Raw genomic sequence first — 21205 nt, 5'->3', positions numbered from 1 at the left:
GAACCCGTTAATAACACCATTTGAACTGCTGTGCATGTGTGTGTTTGTGTGTGAGTGTATGTGCAGATATATATGGGTGGGAGAGTGTGTGTATGTATGTATATATTCACTGCAGTAGGATAGGAAGAGCACAGGCAGGAATACTTGCAGAGAATGGGGAAGGCATTACTTGAAATCTGGAATTTTTGCCAGAAACTGCTGGCCATCTTTAAGGCAGCTCATTTTAGGAAGACTGACACACAAGCCGGGCAAAGAAGCAAAGAGACTTGGGAAGAATTGCAGGGAAATGAATAACATACATCAGGGTGGAGAGTAAAATAGTGTCTACAGTGTTACCTGTTGCTGAACCCAGGAGTCTGTAATTCAGTAATTTGTCAAAAGTCTCATCTATTATACCTAAAAAAATGTATTATTAAGCATTCTAGTAGCTGGCCCATGCAAAAGATTGAAATCTATCACTCTTGCAGGTTACTGTTTTGGTCAGGTAGCAGAGGTTTTTATTGATTTAAAGAATCAAACATATGGTAGAGTTTCTAGTTTTCTGCTTGGTTTATTAAAAGAAAATAGTTAATGCAACTATTTTGTGCTTGAATTGTACTTTTTGCAGTTCAACATCAGTGTGTCTTCATTTTTCACTGTCCAGCTTGCAGTGTTTGGTTCTAGATTTGAAACAGTTGTAAGCACATGTTCAGCTAGTGTTACATAATCTGCTTTTCATCCATTTTTTTGTGAATGACAGCAGCAATCCTTTTCCTTTGGGATGCAAATAATTCTTCTCAAAATTATTATTTTATCTTATCTTTTCAGTACTTTAGTTCGATGTCTGTAGAAGGAGGCATGCTAGTGTCTGAACTCACACTGTGTTGTGGGATTTGGTTTGTTGGTGTTGGTGAAATACAGGGATGCCTCCATGGTGTTTATATAATACCATGTAACAAAATATCCTGTTAAAAGTAGCATCTAAAAGATGTACAAAAAGTAACATGAAGCATGAAAACAGCTTGAAACATTACATTATAAAACTAAATACTGAGTATCCTTCTGATTAGTTATCCATTCTTTTTTCTCAAGTAGCAGAAAAACCTTGGCAGAAAAAAAACAACACAAAGAACCACCAAAACAGAAAATTAGGCCAACATCTATCATTAGCTAACTGAAGTTTATAGTGTTTCAATAAGTAATTCAAATTAGAGGAAATGTTTCTTTTCATTTTCTAGTTTTAACCTGATTACATACTCTCAAAATTCTGTTAGCACTGGTATTTTAGGTTTGCTTTTAATAACAAAAAATTATTTATTTCTATTATAATGGCTTGGCTAGGACAGAGTGCTATAATTTTGAAGAAAAAAGAACCTTTGGCAATAATGTGCTACTAGGCACAGGCATTATTTCATACTTGCTAAATTGACCCCTTGAATTAAAATAAGCCTTTCTTTTATGAAGTCTGTATAATTGAGGGTGTTTCAAGTACTGAGCAGTAGCTTTTGGTGGAACTCCTTTTGCCAAACTGAAGGGATAGAGGTCAGTTCAGGAACTGAGGCCTAGGGATCATACATTTCAAGGCTGACTTGCTTTGTCACTTGTTCTTTTTATTAAATATAAGGAGACAGGTGAAGACCTGTGTCATCTGCCTTGTGTGGTCTTGTTGCTGCATGTTAGTAGCGAAATGGGTCCTTAATTTTTCGGGAATACTTTCTCTTCAGTTTCAATAGTCAGCAATCTACACTCCATCTATCCTTTGGATCTCAAGTGTGTGAACAGCTGGATAGCGTCACAATAATTAATTACAAATTATTATACTGTTTATGTGGCATTGAAATATAGGAACTAGACCAGTGTTCAGCATCAGCTAAGACCAAAAAAGTGCATATAAAAGCTCTACTAATTATAAGTCACATTAATTTTTTTGTGGAAATGATGTCTGAGTAAAATTTTTCTTGTGTATAGGTGAAAGGTACCTTCAGAGGTAAATTGAATGCTCTAGGATCAAATATACATGAGTTATCTGTCAAAAGTTTGGTTAACCTGTTTTTAAAATGCTTAGTAATAGTGATTTCTGCAGCATCCTTATGCAACCAATTGCAGTTTTTACTGTTCTCATCACTAGACTGCTTCCCACTTCCCCCAAGACTGGCCTAAATCTTTATTTCTGCAAACTAAATACGTGAAATATGGTTGTTTCTCTCTACATATGAGAACTAATCAATTCAAAGACTATTATCATGCATTTTCCTGCTTCTACGGTTTTTTTTTTTTCTTTTCTAGAATAATGTAAAAAGGATTTAACTTAGTCTGTCCTCCTAAGTCTTAATTTTCTAGCAGTTGGAGTTATTGCAGTTGCTCTCCTTTGCACTTGTGCCAGTTTGTACATAGTTTACAGACGTCTTTACTGATGTCTAATTTCCCGTGTTAAACTGAATGCTCCAGCTGAGACTTTATTAGTGTAACCAGGGGAACTATTAGTTGTATACAAGGGGAACACTTGTGTCACATGCCATGTATATGGTACCCTATGTAATACCTCCTGGAATGATGCTGCCCCCTCAGCAGTAACGTATTATGGAGAGAGTCTGTAGCCTGTAAACTTCATGTTAAAACAAAGTCACTATCCTGTGCATTTGCTTTTTCCTCTCTCAGTCCTTTGTACTGGCCTTCAGCTAACTTCATGCTGTCTTGGTATCAGACAATTTCTCCATTTTACTTGCCTGTTTTGAATTGTTTCCCTCTGAGCAGCTGTAGCATCTACAGATTAGTATCATCTACTGCTTGCATAAAAATAAATACATTATTCTACTGTTCACAGTGTTAAAAGCCTGAATAGCACCAAATGCAGGACAGAATTCTGCAGTGTTTTACATTTGCTTAAAGTGAATTGAAGACCTGTGTCCTAATAAGCTATTAGAGTTGAACTCTTTCTTTTTTTTAATGAAGTCAGTGGTATTACTACCATAAAAAATTAAATGAAAAGGGGATCCATTCTATTATAAAGGTCCCATTTGGTGGGTTATTTTTAACTTTGGCGCCAATTTTGTAAACACTCATATACACTTGCCTCATTGATTTGAAAGGGACTGATTCGTTGTTTGGAGCCAAGTGCCTTGTAATCAGGGACTAGAGCTGTGTTGTAAATAGGTTGTTGTGCCTAGTGTTTCTTTATTTATTGTGTTGAAGTGAACATTTACATATTCGTTGCATTTGAAATTTTGCAGAGGTCAACATTTTATTAATTGCTTTCTTAATGAATAGAGTCATAGCAAGTATATGTTCCATTTTAAAATTCTGTGCCCTACAAACTGATATACAAGAATAAACTAACTTGAAAATTAACTTTGGGTATATTTAGCTCCTTAGCAGACTATGTGTAATGACAGTGATCTGCACAGTAGCATTTCTTCTCATGGTATTTCCAGATCTGTGAAGAGCTAACAACTCAGCCTTTTGTACAGCTGTTGCTGGATAAACACTGGAGGGTCAAAAGCAACTTTTAGACTCTTCCTGCTATAACTGGTCGTATCATGAAAGTGCTCTGTGTGTATGAGCACTGGGTTGGATGGAGCTTCAGATGAGTTCTATAGTTCAGTTGCTTTAGGGTGAGGTAGTGGTGCTGTGGTATGAGGTGGATTCAAAGTTTATGTATCAAATCTAAAGAGTTAATACATTATCAGATGTTTTGGGTCTGTAAGACATAAACTCTGCCAACAAATACTGGTAAGATCTCAGTTTGTATGGAAGAGTCTATACTTTGTTACTACAGATAACTTTTTAGAAGGAAGCATAGTTCCCACTCATAAACCTTTTTATAAGGGAAAAAAGTGTCTGTTTTATCAAAAGTAAATGTGTTACTCAGTAATTGTCAAAATATATTTAGCTGCAAGCAGAAAGTGATAGAGAGGAACCTTCTTATGAAAAAAATAAATTTGCAGAGGTTAACGTAAACAACAAACAGCTATTCATGTACATATACAGATACCTGGGGTCTGATAGGCAAGCTAAGCAGTTCTGAGAATGTAAAATGATTTGTCTTAAATATTCTATTTTTTAATGATGTCGATTCTCTTCACAAAAATTTGTATAAACTTTCACTTTATGAATAACTGTGTAAGTGAAAGTTACCAGAAATTGTGTTTATAGTATACTTCTTAAAATACATACTGGTTTTACAGAACAGGAGAGGTGAATATGCCCTGGTTTCTTCTAAGCTTAAAAAAGTGTACTCTTGAATGACTGTAGCAAATTCTAAGCTACCCATCTTTGCTGTATCTGCCTTGGTCAGGCACGGTAGGAAAGCTCAGTACCCTAGCTGCTCCAGTTAGGCTAAATTAAGCCATCAACAGGATTGTGGTAGTTCAGAACTGGAGTCTCCATCTTCTTCCAGAAACTGGTAAATACTATGAAGTTTTCTGTTTCCTTTTCTTTTTGTACACTACTTGGGTAGTCCCTAGAACCAGTCCTTAAAATACAGCTCATAAATAGTCAATAATGCTGTGGTTCACTGTCAGAGATCCACTGTTTGGAAGGCTTGATCATGTTTTGAACTGTAGTGAATGATTAGAACAAAGTTTCGTTTTTATTTTATCCTAACGAGTTGCAATTGATAATGCCACTCAGCAACAGTTGTTAGGTAGGGAAGACAGGCATGAGGCATTTTCTCAACTTGCATTCCATAGAGATCACAGTTCTATTAATAAAAGCCACCCAAGACCTCTCCTAGTTTCCTGGATACAATAGAGATTCATTTAGCAATGATAGGAATACTGTATGGCATACCTATTCACCATACCACTTGGTGTAAGGCACCACATTTAGCATTTGTTTTTCATTTGCAGCACGTAAGCTAATGGTGTAAAAATGCTTAAGATAGTGTGAATATTCTTTTTTGAAAGTTTAGAAGGGGGGACTTTTTAGATGGAGCTCATCACTTTCTCTTTTATGTCAAATAACTTTGCCTATTTTGGAAAATGACTGCCAAAGAAGAGTCATACTTCAAAATAAAGCCAATAAGATACTTGCTTTGAAGGAAGAAAATGACACCACATGTCAGACAAATCTCAGAACCATTCTTTTCTGAAGTACGTATTCTACCTTAAAGAGGTTTTGCTCAGAGATATGTGATACAGCTAAATCAGCACGGCCAGAGCTCTGACTTATTTGCAGGAGCACCTGTTGGCAAGCATGTTACTTTTAATTCAAATTTTACATTTTTTACATCCCTCATCTTAAAGAAAATTTCTGAGGCTACAGAAACTTCTAGTGAATACACATGCTGGAGCATGTTTGCATGTTTGCCTCCCTGAAAGAAACTGATATAGCCTACATGTGGATTTGTTTGTGGGGGTTTTTTACTCTTTTGTGTTTTTCAGGACCTCCTTGAGGTCCACCAGCTGCATATTTTGGTTAGTTTCCTCCTTGAAATGGTGTGCCTCCTTGAAATGTATTTCTTCCTGAAGATGGACCTTAACTTGTCACCAACCTAGGTCCCATACACTTGCTTGGAGTGTGCACTCTAAACTCACATGGAAATAACCTGCATCAATTGATTTCTCCATTTTTCTGTGTTAAATGAATAATAAGCTTATGAAATAATACAAGTACAAAATTAGTATTATGAACTCTGATATAGCTTATAACCTGGGGTTTTAAAGGTGCATAGCAATAAGACTGAAAGGCAATCCTGGAGCAAAATCTCTAAAAGGCTTTAAAGAGAACTGGTGCTAAAGGGAGTATGTAGAAAACTGCAGTATTGGCTCAGAGCAAGCTCAGTTTTACCACCTGCACTGGTCTTTTTTGCCTTGGTGGGGCATATGGCAACAGGGGAAGACCAAAATAGCATAGCTCCCTGAAGCTGATGTTCCTTCCTTCAGCCACAGGATTCTTATGGCCAGGGTTTTGCTATTCACATTCCACTCTCGTAGGGGATGTTCTTAAACTTTCGCAATGCAGGCAAACAGCGAGTGAACTGCTGCCAGTTAGATGATGATGGCTTGGGGGGAATTGCATTGCGTGCCTAAGTACTGAGCTCTGCTCATGACTGCAGCCATGCTGGCTGGTTGGCCATAAATCCTTTGTGGCATGCTGCATCTGTTGCACTAGTGGATGTTGCCCTCTGCCATGTCTGGAGTCTTTCTGGCAACAGATACAATCTCTTTATGGCTGTTCTTTCACCGTAATTGGCTGAAGAGTCTCTCTGGGGTGCCCTTTTCCATTCCTATGCTGACTACTGGTTTCATGCCTGTGTGTGTCTTTCTGTCAATATCTGAAGCGCAGGCCTGCTTGGTGAATGATTTGCGTAGGCTCAGCCACATGACTTCTGTGATTTTGTTTAGTTTACATATTAGCAAATATTCTATGTTAATGCTGCCTGTCTGCATGAAGAGTCTGGCAGTTACACGTTGCAAATCCACAAGCCAAGAAATGTGATAAATGTATCATTGTTCCGTATTTGACTTCTGGGAGGCCTGAGACAAAGCCTTTGTCATAACAGAAGTTTAAATATTTTTTTAACCTTAAGTTATTGTTCCCAGCATTCAAGGATACAAGGTGTAACAGCTGTAAAAATCTCAGGGGAAGAGGTAGGAAAATTACTTGCCATCCAACCATGCTGTTGCTAACATCATCATTCATCATCAAATACTACTACTACTACTAATTTGGATTTCCATCTAAGAAACAGTGATGAGATTGTATTAAGAGTATGTAATAGACTTTTTTAGTGCTTAAAATGGTGTAAAGAAATGTCATTTTATGCTTAAGTAACTAGTGACCATTAAAGCATTATCTACATATCTGCTGGTATTTGTCAAGAGGGCTGATTGGTGACACCTGGATAATGCCTAAGCTTCTGGTTGCCTGCTAATGACTTAGATCACCACCATACTTGCCATGAAGTATGGCTTGATACAAGAATCTGTTTAACAAACAAATGAAAAGTTATTCCAGGCCTTTCTCTGTTCTGCTCTTAGAGCTTTATCCCTGTACTTTTATGGTGCATTTAAGTTCCTTGGCCTTGAGCTGGCACTACAGGATGTAACAGTGACACCACTGTGGCCTTGTAGGATTCTGTTTTTGTCAGTAACCACAGCTCATCAATTCTTCTAAAATTTGCTTCATCTTGGCATCTCCTACAGGAAAGAATGTTCAAGATCTCTTCTGGTTCGTTTCTGGCTATGTCAAATGACAGGCTACTCCTGGGGTACTGGCACTGAGCCACAGGGAGCCTGTCTGTCATTTCAGCTTCATGGTTGCAGGGTGTGGATCACATGAGCAGGAAGAGTCAGTTTCTAGTCCTGTTCCAGAATTTAGTGTGGCAGGTTCCATGCAGTCACTGTGGCCCCATAATAATCCTGGTCATAAAAACAGAGTAACCTGAAAGTACAGAACAATTTGGGAAGCAAGGTGGGTCATCAGTTTGCTGGTTTGAGAGGGCTGCACACAAAATACTCATCTATGACATTTGAAAATGGTACAATTTTGTCCAAATTTTCCTAAGACAAATTATTGTTATAGTAATTTGGACTGTAGTGCATTGGACTGCATCATGTGTTGAAAGGTCAAGGGGGTTTTGGTATTGTTGCTTTTATTAACACATTTTTTGTGTCTTACCACAGTTGCATCTCTGTTGACATAAAAAACAGTCTTGAAAACAGAATGAGTTCCCCGCTGAAAGGGAGGAACAAAAATGTACTTCTATTTTCATTCCCACCTGTTAAGGACTGCTGCCCCTTTGAACTCAGAGCTATGTGCTGGCATGGAAGTGTTGAAACTGTACTGACATTTCTTTGGACAAAAATCTAGAATAAAAAGATTTTGAAAGTTTTCTTTAACACTTCTTCCTCTGGGTTATAAATTTGAACAGAACTAATTATTAATGAAATGTAACATAGTGCTTTATTTAAAGCTTGTATGCTAAATTAGGTCAGAATGCCAAACTCATCAGTAAAGTCTTCTAGTTTGCTTGCTCTCAGACTGTAGTGTCTGCCCCTTCCCTGGCTGCTTTTTTGAAGGTAACTTCCATGAGTAACTGTAATCTAAATGCTGCCCCTAATTGCTTGTTTGCCAAGTCAGGAAAAGTAATGGTCAGCTGTATTTTGTATGTGCTTGGACACCTACTTAGACTTCTGTTATAGGTTTTTGGGCAGATTTTCTAAGTGTTTGAGTGTCTTCTATAGAAAAAAAATCTGAAGAGCAGACTCTCAGGACTAAGCCTGGGTAGTTCTGTACTTTCGAGGGTTAGAAGTTTTATTGCCTAATGAAGTTGAAGGACACTGATTTTATTTTGTAGCTAATGTAGCCCAGGGCATAGATGGTTGGCATGAGAAGGATCTCACTTTCATTAAGCAATTCCATGTCAGAGGTGGAAGTGAAATAGCACAGTCTTCAGCCTTACTCTATGGTTTTAATCATGTTCATTCCTTCATCTCAAGTATATTTTGAACATCATTTCAGATGATTTCTGATGATGTTTTACCTTTTTTTTTTTTTTTTGAATTTGTATTTATGAACTGTTTTAATAGGACTTTTTAATGGGTTTTTCCTGGAGGATGAATGGTTGGGTCTAGCAGAATTTAGTGAAAAGTTCCTTCTAGAGTCCTGAACTGGCAAAGCTTTGCCTTCTTTAAAGCACAAAAATGTGTATTTTACTAATGTCCTCTGGAGTATTCAAAGTAACTCAATGAGTGGCAAGCATCTATGGAATATCTCTATGGAATAAAGATACTTTACCTATAAGCCGTGCTTTGAAGGTGGAGGATTTTGGGAGTGGTCTAACTGCATTGGTAGCTCATTGCTTCCTGTGCAGTTGTCTGGACAAGAGAGCAGGTGATGCTGACTCCTGTGGGGGTCTGCCTCTTGGAGCCATGGCAGCTGTCTGTGTACCTGCTGGTTTCCTTGCTCCTGCCAGTCACACCTCCCAGGCTAGTAAGAGAGAATGGAGGCTGGAATAAATGTGGAAAGCATATGTATGAAGTACTTCCAGGTTTGTACCACTCCTGTAGAAAGACACAGATTCATTCTCAGCTGACAACCTCACCCACGAAACTCCTACAAAAAAATGTAGGTTTTTTCTTGCCAGACCAATGTCAATTCCTGCTCTGCAGTTCCAGATGCTTTGCTTGATCTTGATCCTCACCACCTTCTTCTGAGACTCCTGGAATTCCATTCCTAATGGAAATTTAGAACTGAGATGAGCCTCAGAGCCATGGCAAGTACAAAAGCTGTCAGTATTTATTTCTGACAGGAGAACAATGCTGGTATTTTCCTGCACAGGCATGTGTGTACGTATCCCTAGTACGCTTGCCTGTTAATTCCTCTTCCAGTATTTATTTACTTGGAAGAAAGCACTAAAAAGTAACACATAATTCTAGTATTAAAGTGATACATTTATAATGTCCCATTTATAATGAGCCCTTTTGTGAAAGCTCTGTTTCAGATTTACATGCAGAGTCTGATTGCTGGATACGTTGAAGAGTTTATTTCAGTCTCAGAGATATTCTGATTCATTCAGCTGGATAAAACCTGAGGAAGAGAGTTGTCTGAAAGCAGCCTAGTGTCTGTGAGAGTGCTGTTTTGTTCTGTCTCATGGGAAGAGCAGTAGCCCACCTGCTTCTGTTCTGTAAAGAGTGTAGCACTATTCCAAGTACAGCAGTTCTTATGTGCAGTAATTTCAAGGTGAAATTTGCAGCTGCTCCTTTTTCTTCCCTTCACCCTATCTAACTATAATCTTGCCTCTGATTTTCTCTTAAAGAAAACCAAGAGGGATCTAGAAAGTTTCATTAAATATCTGAGTATTATTTCAGAATTTTAGGAATTAAATTTTGTCAGGTACCTAAAAAAAGTAGTATTAGTGAAACTCAGTAATGTTGATATGCTTGTTAAAAATTTACAACTGGCTAGTTTTATATATATAGAAGAGCATAATGAGGAAATACTAGAAAGAAATGCCAGGGACATAAAGGCAGCATTTTAACATGCTATTATTACAGAGAAATCACTGTCTTTAACCGTGATGGAATTTTATCCTGGATTGCTTCTCTCTGCAGATATCTGATACATGGTAAAGAACAAAAAATTCTAGCACTATTTGGTTGGTTTTGTTATTATTTTTTAAAAACTATTGACTTGTGCCTCTTCTGACAAGACTACAGTCTTACTTTCATAATGGGATCAGACTTTCAAAATAACCATTATTTTTTAGTCAAAACATGCTTTTATTCAGGACTTAGTTTCTGTTGACATTTATAGGATAACTTGCCCCCTATTAAAAAAACCCAAGAAACAAACCACAGGTAACCAGGAGTGCTTCACAGTTTCATGGATTCTCCTGAATTCTAAAATCAGTCTTAACTGCACATTACATATGAGCAAAACCTGATGCAGTAATAATTGTTGTTACTATTCTTAAAAGAATTTCCATTCTGATAGAATAATTTTGGTTTTCTGTTTTAAGCTGCTTGGTATTCAAGCAGCAAAGTATTTGAATACTTATGCTTTAAGAATCTGTTTCTTTTTGTGTGCTAAATGATTAAAAAATTAACACCTTCTTTCCATTTAAACCATGTAAATAGTTAAGACTCATGCTGTAGCTAAGCTGATTCTTTCTCTGTTTTAAAAATAGAAAATGCTGGAGCAGTCCCTCCCTTCCCCCACTCCGTAGTCACTAGTCCAAGCTAGTAAATGTAACTGAATGGATTTCAGTGTTGTAGCCATTCTACAGTAGGTACAGCAAGATCCTTTGTGAAAAACCAAAAGGAAAAAAGAAAAAAGGTAGTAGAAATCCATTTGTGGATGTTCGTCAGACCAGAGTACCTGCACCAATGACAGACAGGCTTTCCTCGAGAAACAGATCATGACAACAAACACTGCTGCTCAGAGGAGCCAGAATCTCCCCAAAAGACGCCTAGAAAGTGTAGGGGAGTGTCCTGCAAAACGGAAATCTAGCTGGGGTATTCTGACCAGCCAAGGTTAGTATAGCAGCCATTTCAGAAACCGGGTACTGAAATATGCTAAGCTGACCCAGTTTGTGATGGTATAGCTATAAAACTGATTTTTGTGGGTTTTTTTTCTCCTAGCTGTAGTGTAAATGCATGCTTTTGTTAGTGGCACTTTATTGTCTTGCATGGGTTAACACAAGGGTACTGAGGCTATTTTCGTTCTTTCTGCTCTCTTATCAGCTGATCTAAAATACCATTTCTTGTTTATCTGCCCTATTTGTTTTATGCAAGTGTTTAAGGCTTGACTTACCCTGACTTTTGCTGTCCTGTCACAAGGTAACTGGATACTGAAGGTTAGTGGTTTACTATGGGGAACCAGGGAATGAAAGGAGGGGGAGGAGTAAACTTTACATATCACTTTATGTGTAAGGAGTCTATAGATAGCTGAAATAGGAGGCAATAGATGAACACAGGTGACAGAATTATTGTCCTGTACTAAGATACTAAGGACAAAGATATAATTGCAAGGCTTTCCGTAGAGAAGTACTTAGGAGGTATTTAAGTTCTGAACACTGACTTTTTCAGCAATGAGGAGCAAACTCTGTTAGAAGTGTTTAGGACTCCTATTGCCTGTGCCATATTTTCCTATATTTTTTTCATAATCCAAGTGTGTAAAAGGGAGCTTTGAATAATTGCAAGAGTCTTAAGAGAAATTTTTTTTAAAGAGTGATCATAATTCCATTTAATGTTGATGATATCATAAGTTTTAGAGTGAAACAAACGTTAAGGAAGTCAAACTTGAAATTCATGATAATACGATATAAAATAAAAAACTGGAGATGTTAAAATAGTCAAGGAAAGGAGTAGACGGGAGTGAGTTTATATGTTGTGCATAAAGGAATTTACCATGTAAAATATAGCTATATGTTATAGAAATCAGAGTTATTCTTAAAATACCTTTGATGGTTTCTTGTATTGACAGTTTTAGAACTAAGCAGTATTCAAGAGTTTAAGCACCAGTTTCCTTCTCTTCCAAGTAACCATTTGAATGCAATGACACTGTATGGTTGCGTTTATTCATCAGTTTTAATATGCAGAGCATCTTTTGCCCCCATGTTTTTCACTGTTTGGGCTAAGATTTCCTGACCTAAAGAAACTTTTATTAATGGTGATTGTAGCTCGTTAGGTCAGTAGTTTCCAAAAGAACTTGCACAGTCTCTCTCAGCTGAAAAGAAATTTCACAACAGTTCATCAGCATTAGTACTAGCCACTCTATTATATGGTTGAAGATTAGGCTCTCTTGCTACTCTCACAAAGAAATAGCCATAATTCGTCTAGTGTTGAAATTCTCAGAATCAAAGTAAAATATGGAAACTAAAATTTTCTGAAGAATCCATCTTAACAGGGTCTAGCTACTTAGAGCCTCTTTGTGATTGCCACACTGGGAATATCTATTTATTGATGGACGTCCTGAAGTGCTGAGACTTCTGTTGCACTTAAGGCTTCTGACTGTTGCAGTTCACTTGAATAACAAGTATATGTTTTATCAAGTCTGAAAGATGCTTCTTTCCTTCCTATTTCATCCATGGAGGTATCCAAACCTGACTTGACTCTGCAGGCACCCTTGCAGAGCAAAGGAAGAGAAAGTCATACTGCAATGCAGTCTGTAATTAAATAGATTGGAAAATGGACTGAAAGTGATGCAAAAGATGGAATATATCATAATATTGGATAGAAGAGTGAAAGGACAGTCAGAGTGGGAAAAGGCCTTCAGCCTATTGGCTTGAGGGGCCCCAACTCCAAAGTCTTGTGGATGTTACAAAAATCACACACTGGGCCCAGTTTTGCTGCACAATTGCTTACTGCTTATAAGGCTTGGGATTAGGCCCTGTGCTGCATTCTCTCTCAGGCAGGCTGGGAAAATACTGAGAATTCTCAGCACAGTTTGGGAAAAATTGCTTGTAGTATGGATTGAGGCTGAGACTGTGTTTGAGGAGCAAAATTATTCCAGACATAAATCCTCCAGAGTCTGAGCTCAGCTCAGAATGTCCATATGCCTTTTCTGTCACCTTTTAGTTGGGAAGGGGACTGAAAAACCCTTGCTTTGTTTTAGTGACTTGTCCAAGGAAATAATAACAGTCAAAGAATATTACCAGTTGCTCCTCCTACTCAAGTCAAACCTGGTGTGGATGTAATAGATTACTGAATTTGGAAGTTTATGTGATTTTACACCTTGGAATTCTATCTAGGGCACACAGACTTTGCAAGCTAATTTTGGTTAGAAAAATATCCAGACAGTTGTTGAGGCTTCAAGAAGATGGAAAAAACAACCTGTGCATGAGCAATGGCTGTGGAGCTGTGGCTGTGCTTCATGTGACACGAGAAGGGGCCTGACACACTCCTTCCCACGCGTGCGAGGCCCAGTGCAGAGCCAGCAGTGACCGCTGCTGCTCCTACCATTGTCATTGCCATCATCTTCACGTAGCAGAATGTGGCTTCTGTTGGGAAGCAAGGCAAGCTGTGTTTGGAAATCGCTGTTGTGTTATTCTAGGCTTTTTTATAGAGTTCAGTGGCTCATATTTCTGTGTGAGAAGTATGCTAAAGTGCAATGCCAAATACTCAAAATGTTATCTGTGCCACACTGATTTGAGCATCCAGTGCGTTATACCCCGGTATTTAACAGCACAGTCACATGCTGTGCTCTTCCACAAAGCCCCAGCCTCCTTAGCTGTGCAAGATGAATGATGTTCTGAGAATGCATGAAGTTTGTACCCAGGAAAAACATACCCTATGTTTTTCTGTTTGATGCAAAGTTAGAAGGCATGCAGTGAATGGTAGGGAAAAAGGGTTAATTTTTTAATGTCCCTAAAAGTAAATTCCGTTCTTGTCTTTGCTTTGGCACCTATGTGTTTTAAGATCAATCATCTAATATAAAAGTTTCTTGGCTGATCATAGTTATTATTATCTAAGGCTGAAATTTCAAAAGCTCAGAGCTCTCATAACCATAACTAAACTGTGCTTTTAGTGTACACTCTAATGTTTAAGTAGTCAGAAAAAAAAGATCAGCTGTTAGAATGATTTTATAATTCAAGTATCAAAACTCTGTTTTTTAGTTCCTTAGTTATAAAATAGTATGAATGGATGATGTTCTGATATAGGTTCAGCAGGGGAGCTGAAGTATTCTTTTGTTATTGGGACAATACCATGAAAAAGGCAGTAGAAAATTAACAATGTTACAGTGAATTTATAGTTTGGATGTCATCTTAAAGAGATCCTGCTAGACATGGAGATAGAAAAAATTTTGGATACTAACTCATTCACTGAATGCAACACTGGAATGGCAAAACTAATGTCTAGTCACGTAGTGCAGGTGCATTAGAGACAACTGTGTGGGAAAGTAGGTTTGTTTTGTATGATTTTTAGGAGTAGACAATTGTTGGCATTTACATTTGGAATGAAGTCCCCAAATTGTGAAAGGCTACATTATGATAAACATTGGAAAGTATATTGGTTTGAACCAATCAAGTTTTCATTGTTCGTATGCATATATATATATGTTTATGCATATAAGCAATATATATATATATATTTAGTTATATGCTTATATAGTTAGAGAATTTTTAGATTGTTTGAAATATTGAAATGAAATATGTGAATGCCACTTGAACTACACCTTGTCTTTCAGACATATTTTAGTAATTTCTAGCCTAAATTCTGATTCTCTTGAAGTTCTTCAGTGTTGACTGTTGAAACTTCACTTATTAAAAAAAAGTGGCTTCTGTTTTTCTGGTCATATCTATTCATGGTAGTTAAGCATCATAGATGTATTTCTAAATGTTTAAATCCTTCATTGAAGATTTTTTTCAATATTTTTTATCATGAAATATCAATTAAGTAGTTGACATGCTTCTTTATCCTACAAGGGATTTAGACAAATGAGTAATTTTATAGTGCCACAGTAAAAATATGTTAGAACCTAATTAGATATACAAAATATCAGACACTTTCAACAATGGGAGTGAAGTGATTCTGTTGATCTTGGGACTTTGATGTTGCAGAGTTTTTCTCTTTTGTTATTGATCCTGTCTGTTGCTTCAGTTGCCAGGATCTGAAGCACTCATAGTGCATCTTAAGAAATAAAACGTAACAGTCCTGGTCTTAATACATAGCATTTGTTGGTTTTGCAGAAATAAATATTAGCTACAATGCTTTCCAAATACTCTGTGTTTCTCATCTCCCAGTAATGAGCTGTGTCAGGCTTCTATTTTCAGTTCTTCTTTGATGATAGTGCTTCTTCTGAGGACTGGGACTCAATCTGTCTAGCCGTAGAGCAGTAATTTTTTAAAGTGCTGAGCTCTGGTATGAATAATCTCCCAATGAAGTCAGTGAGAAGAATTTCATTTATTACAGTCCTTCTTTTGAAAATCTAACTTTTAATGTACTTTTTATACTGAGTTGGGGGTTGTTGTTTTGTTGGTTTTTTTGATTTTTTTTGGAGACTTCACAAATTTTTAAAAATAAATATGAAAGGAATGACATGACTGGAGGTAAAGACTGTTGTGAAAATATTTTTACTTAGCATTTTGCTACTATGATTATAATTGCAGGAATGACTTATAGATAATTGCAGGTAGAAGCAAAGGAGTGAGGTGTGTAGGGAAATGTGAGGAAAAGAACATTAATGACTTAGAAATGAATCAAAGTCAGAATTGCACCTCCCTATTTTTGGACATTTTCACTGCTGAGAATAGCTACCAATGCCCCAATTCAACAACCAAAGAATATTTTAGAACATAATTGAACGAATAGTGAACTACTAAAAGAAAAACACAGTTCGGGGTATAGATCAAACAACATTTGAAACATATTCAGAATATCTTTGCTTTTCTTTTCTAGATGTGTTATGAGGAAGTAGTAAAATAATATAGGGATATTTGGCAGTGCTCTCCTTAAAATCTATGTACTGATACTTATTTTTGAGGATAAAAAACTGTATCTCTTTGCATGAGGTTAAAAAAGGAGGAGCTTGTCCTGCAGTTTATTCATGTCAAAGTTCTCTTGATTTTACTGTGAGTTTCTCTTGTGTTGAAATTCCAGTTAATCTGTCTTGGAAAGCCAGTGCACAGATGCTGGCCCTTTGAGAAGCTGTTATGTTAAAGAAAGAAATGTGAAAAACTGACAAAAAGGGCAGCAGTCCTTTACCATAAGAAACTGACAACTTTTACACACTCATATATTCAAAGCTGTGTTACTGAAGGCTGAGAGTTCGTATTACAGGGAGCTGCTGATCTCCTTCCAAACACAGCTGAAGTGTATTAAGAACAGGTCCAACTAGCAAGAGCAGAGGTTTTTTATTATTATTTAATTTTTTTTTATTTTCCAGATTGAAAGAAATGAGTAGGATTTATAATTGCAGTTGGCTGGAAGTGCCATGGGGAGATGGAGATTTAGGTACTGTATAATAATTCATAATTTTTTTTTTAACTTCACCTGTTAATGCAGTGAATCTATTGATTCTTTCTTGATAATGCTTACAAAGCAATGATGCTTTGTAATAGTTTGCCCTTCTGGTAAACTGTACATCAGAGAACTTGGAACTCATGTGGCTTCTATATATAGTTAGAAATACTTTGTATTCAGCATCATTCAGCATCAGTAGGGAATTAATGCATTATCAATTTTGGAATAGACCGTGTTTGCTAATACTGCTGCTACAGACACAATGAGTGAAAAAGTGTCCTTGTTTATATTTTTGTTAATGTCTTCTAAGTGAGAGACATTGTAATTTGTAGATTAGCGGAAGGCAGTAATCTAGGCAAAGAATTTAAGAACATCTTTGATGTGTATTTATGATACATATTTATGTTGAGCATATTCTTGTCCCTGTGGTATTTAACAATGAATTACTATGTATATCAAGAAATCAGTTGGAATGTGAATTTTCTTTTTCCAAACTTGGTCAGCACAAAATAGTTCTGCAACATTTTGCTTTTAGATTTGTCAGTAGTAGAGATGATGCAGGTATTTTGCATTTAATAGATTTACCAGGAACAGCTGGCTGCTGAATGTCTCTGCCTGAAGATAGGGATATAAGGTGCGTCTAGGTGCAAACCAGAGCTTACAAAAGGATCTGGCATCATTTGAGTATCAAATGCCACTGGAGTAATTAATAGACATTCTTCTGATCAATCCAAGATGGAAGGAGGTGAAGGAAATAAAGGTGAAAAATTGTTGCTTTCAGATCCTACCTGCATCTTTATTTTGTTTATACATGGCTACAAAAATGTCTGAAGTGTAAGTGTATTTAATGGGCATAAAAGCTTCATAACTCTTACAATTTTATATGTTTTTCCATATTATCAGTTAAGTGTCTTTTTTTTTCTTTACATTGAGTAGGATAAACTGTCAAGAGAGAGATGTTCTCATCTATAGAGACAGGGTGACAAAATACCAAAAGCAACCTCTAAATACAGATTTAAATTTGAGGAATTTTTTGCAGCAGCTAGAAGGAGAACTTAATGGATCTTGTTAATTTGAATTAGAACAACTTGAGTGCTCATTCAGATACTACTGCAGAAGAAGTAAAATAATGATTACACACACCCAAATTACAGTAGAATAAATCTATCTGAGCTTATTGGGATGACAAATACTGATGATTTGTCAAAATTGGGTCACTTGAAGGTTTCTGAGCTCAAGTTGGTTTTTTTAATGTAAAATAACCCTTAAAATCCCAATCCGTTTGTGTGTGGGGTGGTTTTGGTTGTGGGTGTGGGCTTCGTGGGGTTTTTTTGGGTTGGTTTGGTTTTAGGTTTTTTTGTTATTGTTTTTTGGTTTTGTTGTTGTTTTGTTTGGGTTTTTTTGTTGTTTTTGGTTGTTGCTGGTGGTGGTATTGTTTTGGTTTGTTTGGGGTTTTTTTGTTTGGTTTGATTTGGGTTTTTTTTGCTTTTTTTTTTTTTTTATTCTGACTATCAATAAGAATTTCAAAACATTACATTAAATAAACCTGAAGTAAAAAGTACAGGGAATAATGTATGTGTACAGGCACACACAGATGATCAGAGCTTAGTGCAAATAATTCTGACAGAGTATTGGAAGCTGGGTCTTCCCAATAGCACATCTACTGCCACAGATGAAAGAGTACGAGGAGCTCCACACATACAGGATACCCTGACATAATAAAAATCTCACTGCTTTTTTAACATCAGGCTTATAAAGCCTTTCTCTCATATTTTTAAACTTCTGTGATCAGCTTTATGTAGTCTTATGATAATTAAACTAATCATCTCTGCTTTTGTTTTGCCAAGTTTTTGATCTCAGTAATATTCAGTAATGCTGAGTCACAAAGTGCACTGTGTTCTCCAAGATGCAGTCATATGTCTGTGTAAGTGTTAGTCTCGTTCAGTAACACCAGTAGGAAAATGGAGGTTTTATCTACATTTTCCTATTGTGCACTATTTCATATGTTTTTAACTATGCCCTGATTTCTTTTCAGGTTGAGTAGCCTTAATCTTTTCATCATTCTTGATGTGATATGAGGGGGCTGTTTATAGTAAACAAAAGTGTACTTTCTGAAACAGAAAGTTCTGGCCAGAAGGAGTCCAATAGGGAGCAGAAACAGGGTCTATTTCTGGGGTGCAGTTATCTTAGTGCTTAGGCTGATGATTGCCAGTGATTGAGCAACAGCCTTCTCATTTCAGATTCATCGCGTTGTCAGTAAATGCAGTGGCTGGCTCTGTAGGCAGTGCCTGTCCATAACAAAGTCAAACCTGCACTCATGGAAGAGTCATCTGCCAATGTTAGCAACTCATCATTCCAGGCTAATTCTCTCTACGTTTCTTCAGGAATTTGGGCAGCTTGATATAACTCACACAAATGATTGTATTAGTATTTTACAGTTCCAGTGATTTTGTTCTTAGAGGAATAAATACTGATAATTCATAATACATTTTGAAGTTGTTTCTTCCTTGCACAGCCTCTCAAAACTGGATTTTCAAAATTCATCCAATAAATCAATATCAGCTCTGCCTGCAGCCTTGGCTGGCTAGAAGGGACCTGTCAGTGTCCAGTCTTCTAGTGGAAAGGGCAGGTCCTTCAGCAAGAGCTTCAGGATGTCTCTGGAAGCTGGGTTGCAAGTTATGGGGGGGGGGGGGATGTGTGTGAAGGCAGGGTTGTTGTTGGGTTACTACTTTCTTTCACTTTTCTCTTTTGGGGGTGATAAGTAAATGAAAATAAACACCAAACCTTTACAGTAAACATAGCTAATTATTTTTAAGCCTAATAGTTTATGGAATGAAAACTTAAACTTTATATCTTATTTCTACTATAGTAATTTTTTTACTGTGATTCTCACTGTATTTCTCTCCTTGCACTTATGTAGTAGCTTCAAATTAATCTCACCATACATAAAGATTTCCACACTGATTTTCATATACACCAGCTTCTTTGTGACTTCTTCAGTCAGCTTTGCATCTGGTTTAAGTTCAAATAATGCCTATATTCCAACTACGACGTTTAATTACTTGTATTAAAAATAAGCAATGCAAAAATAGAAGTGGAATATGGTAATTAATGAATTTATTAAATCAGATTACTGATATAAATATCTTAGTATTTTGTTCTGTGGAACACATAATCATTTATTAGAGATGTTTACAGTTCATTATAGAGCACTTTTTTATTATTTAGAAACTGATCATTTGAAATACAGTCTCTAAAGAGGAAAAATTAATTTCATAGGACAATTGACTTCATTCTGTGCATCATATTTTCTGCTTTGCTCTGTGCATTCTAAAGCCTTTCTAATTCATATGGTTTATTCAATAACTGTTGTTATTATATAGGTTCTTGGGCAGATCGCTCACCTCTGCATGAGGCGGCCAGTCAAGGACGTCTTCTTTCTCTAAAGACTTTATTGTCACAGGTGAAGGCTCTGTTCTTACAATTGCTTTCATTTTTGTTTAATTTCTCAGCATAGATTATTAACACAGATTTAGTATGCTTTGTTTTGCTTTTTTCACTTGAATTTTTCAGAGCAATACATATTTAGGAATTTTTCATATTATAATATATAAGCTAGTATTTAAAATATTTTCTCTGTATGTTCCTCCCCCCCCCAAAAAAAAAAAAAACAAACAACCCAACAATCAAAGTTGTGAAGTTGTGTCTAAATTTATGTCAGTCTTCCGGTCTTGCAAGGTATAGATCAATATAGTTTCAGTGCTTTAAGCCTTTGGGTAAATAAAGCTAGTCAGGAAGATACTAGTTAACAGGAAGAATCACTGAAAGATTCTGGGTTCTGCATAGTTGTCATTTAAAAAAAAAAAAATTGTTAATAGCAAAGGGAGATACTGTAAATGCTAAATTTTAATATTGCAGTATTGATCCATTAGCTATTTCAATATTGAAAAATTATACTACAGAATACAATTGATGAGAGCCAGTAAATAAAATTGTTCATTCTTAAGAATCAAACTACATCTACTGGAAAAAATTTCAAGGGCTTGGTGATTTTATCAATCCAATAAGTGGTTTCTTTGCTAAAATTCATAGCTTTGGATATTTCAGACCTTAAGTTAGAGGATGATAAAATAACAGGAGAATTTAGACTCAGGTCATCATGGGGTTTTAAACATCACCAAGAGTGGAGATGCACCATCCTCTCCCTCATCTGTTTCAGGGTTTCACTGTCCCCCAGTTAAATTTTTTTCCATATAGCTGCTTGGAATTAGCCATGTTCTGACTTGGGTCTGTTGCCTTTTGCCCTGTCACTGTGCATCTAAAGAATCTGTTCCCATCTTCTTTATACCCTTTATATTTTATGCCTATTTCTGATTAAAAAAGAAAAAAAAAGAAGAGCTGAGAACTTTTATTCTGTTATGCACTGATTCATGAAAGATTCTTTCTATGCTCACTGAGGATTTACTTATTGCAAGTTGAGTTTTAAGCCTATTTAGAGCACTGTAAAGTATTAATTTGAACAGTAGTGTGAGGAAACGACTTTTAATAGGTTTTGTATGATCTTTAAATGCCATTCACATCTATTCTAGGGGTACAATGTAGACACACTAACAATTGACCAAGTAACTCCACTTCACGAAGCCTGCCTGGGAGATCATGTAGGATGTGCAAGAATCCTCCTTGAAGCAGGAGCAAATGTAAGGCTTTGGTTTTGTTTTCTTTTACATGAAGTCCAATGCTAACCTTGGCTTAACTGAAGGATATATTCCTTCATTTTAGTGTAATTGGTCTCTACTTACCCAATTGGCTGTGTTCATCTC

At 36.5% G+C, this 21205-nt stretch overlaps 1 protein-coding gene across 3 annotated transcripts in view; it reads left to right on the top strand.

Annotated features, from left to right (window-relative positions):
- Nucleotides 1-21205, top strand: part of ASB5 (ankyrin repeat and SOCS box containing 5) — a 28850-nt gene that overhangs the window by 1460 nt on the left and 6185 nt on the right. Inside the window, exons 1-4 of one of the 3 annotated variants that reach the window (XM_010401465.3) lie at nt 10829-10955; nt 16309-16376; nt 19769-19848; nt 20975-21082. In XM_010401465.3, coding sequence (XP_010399767.1) covers nt 16319-16376; nt 19769-19848; nt 20975-21082 — 246 coding nt within the window. In that variant the 5' untranslated portion in view covers nt 10829-10955; nt 16309-16318. Of the gene's footprint in view, nt 1-10671; nt 10956-16308; nt 16377-19768; nt 19849-20974; nt 21083-21205 lie in introns of those variants that run through there. The other 2 variants (XM_010401463.3, XM_010401461.3) reach the window with 2 other exon arrangements.

This window comes from Corvus cornix, chromosome 4 (assembly GCF_000738735.6).
Source record: "Corvus cornix cornix isolate S_Up_H32 chromosome 4, ASM73873v5, whole genome shotgun sequence".
Lineage (NCBI taxonomy): Eukaryota > Metazoa > Chordata > Aves > Passeriformes > Corvidae > Corvus > Corvus cornix.
Note: the sequence above shows the minus strand (reverse complement) of the source record. Positions and strands in the feature narration are given on the sequence as shown.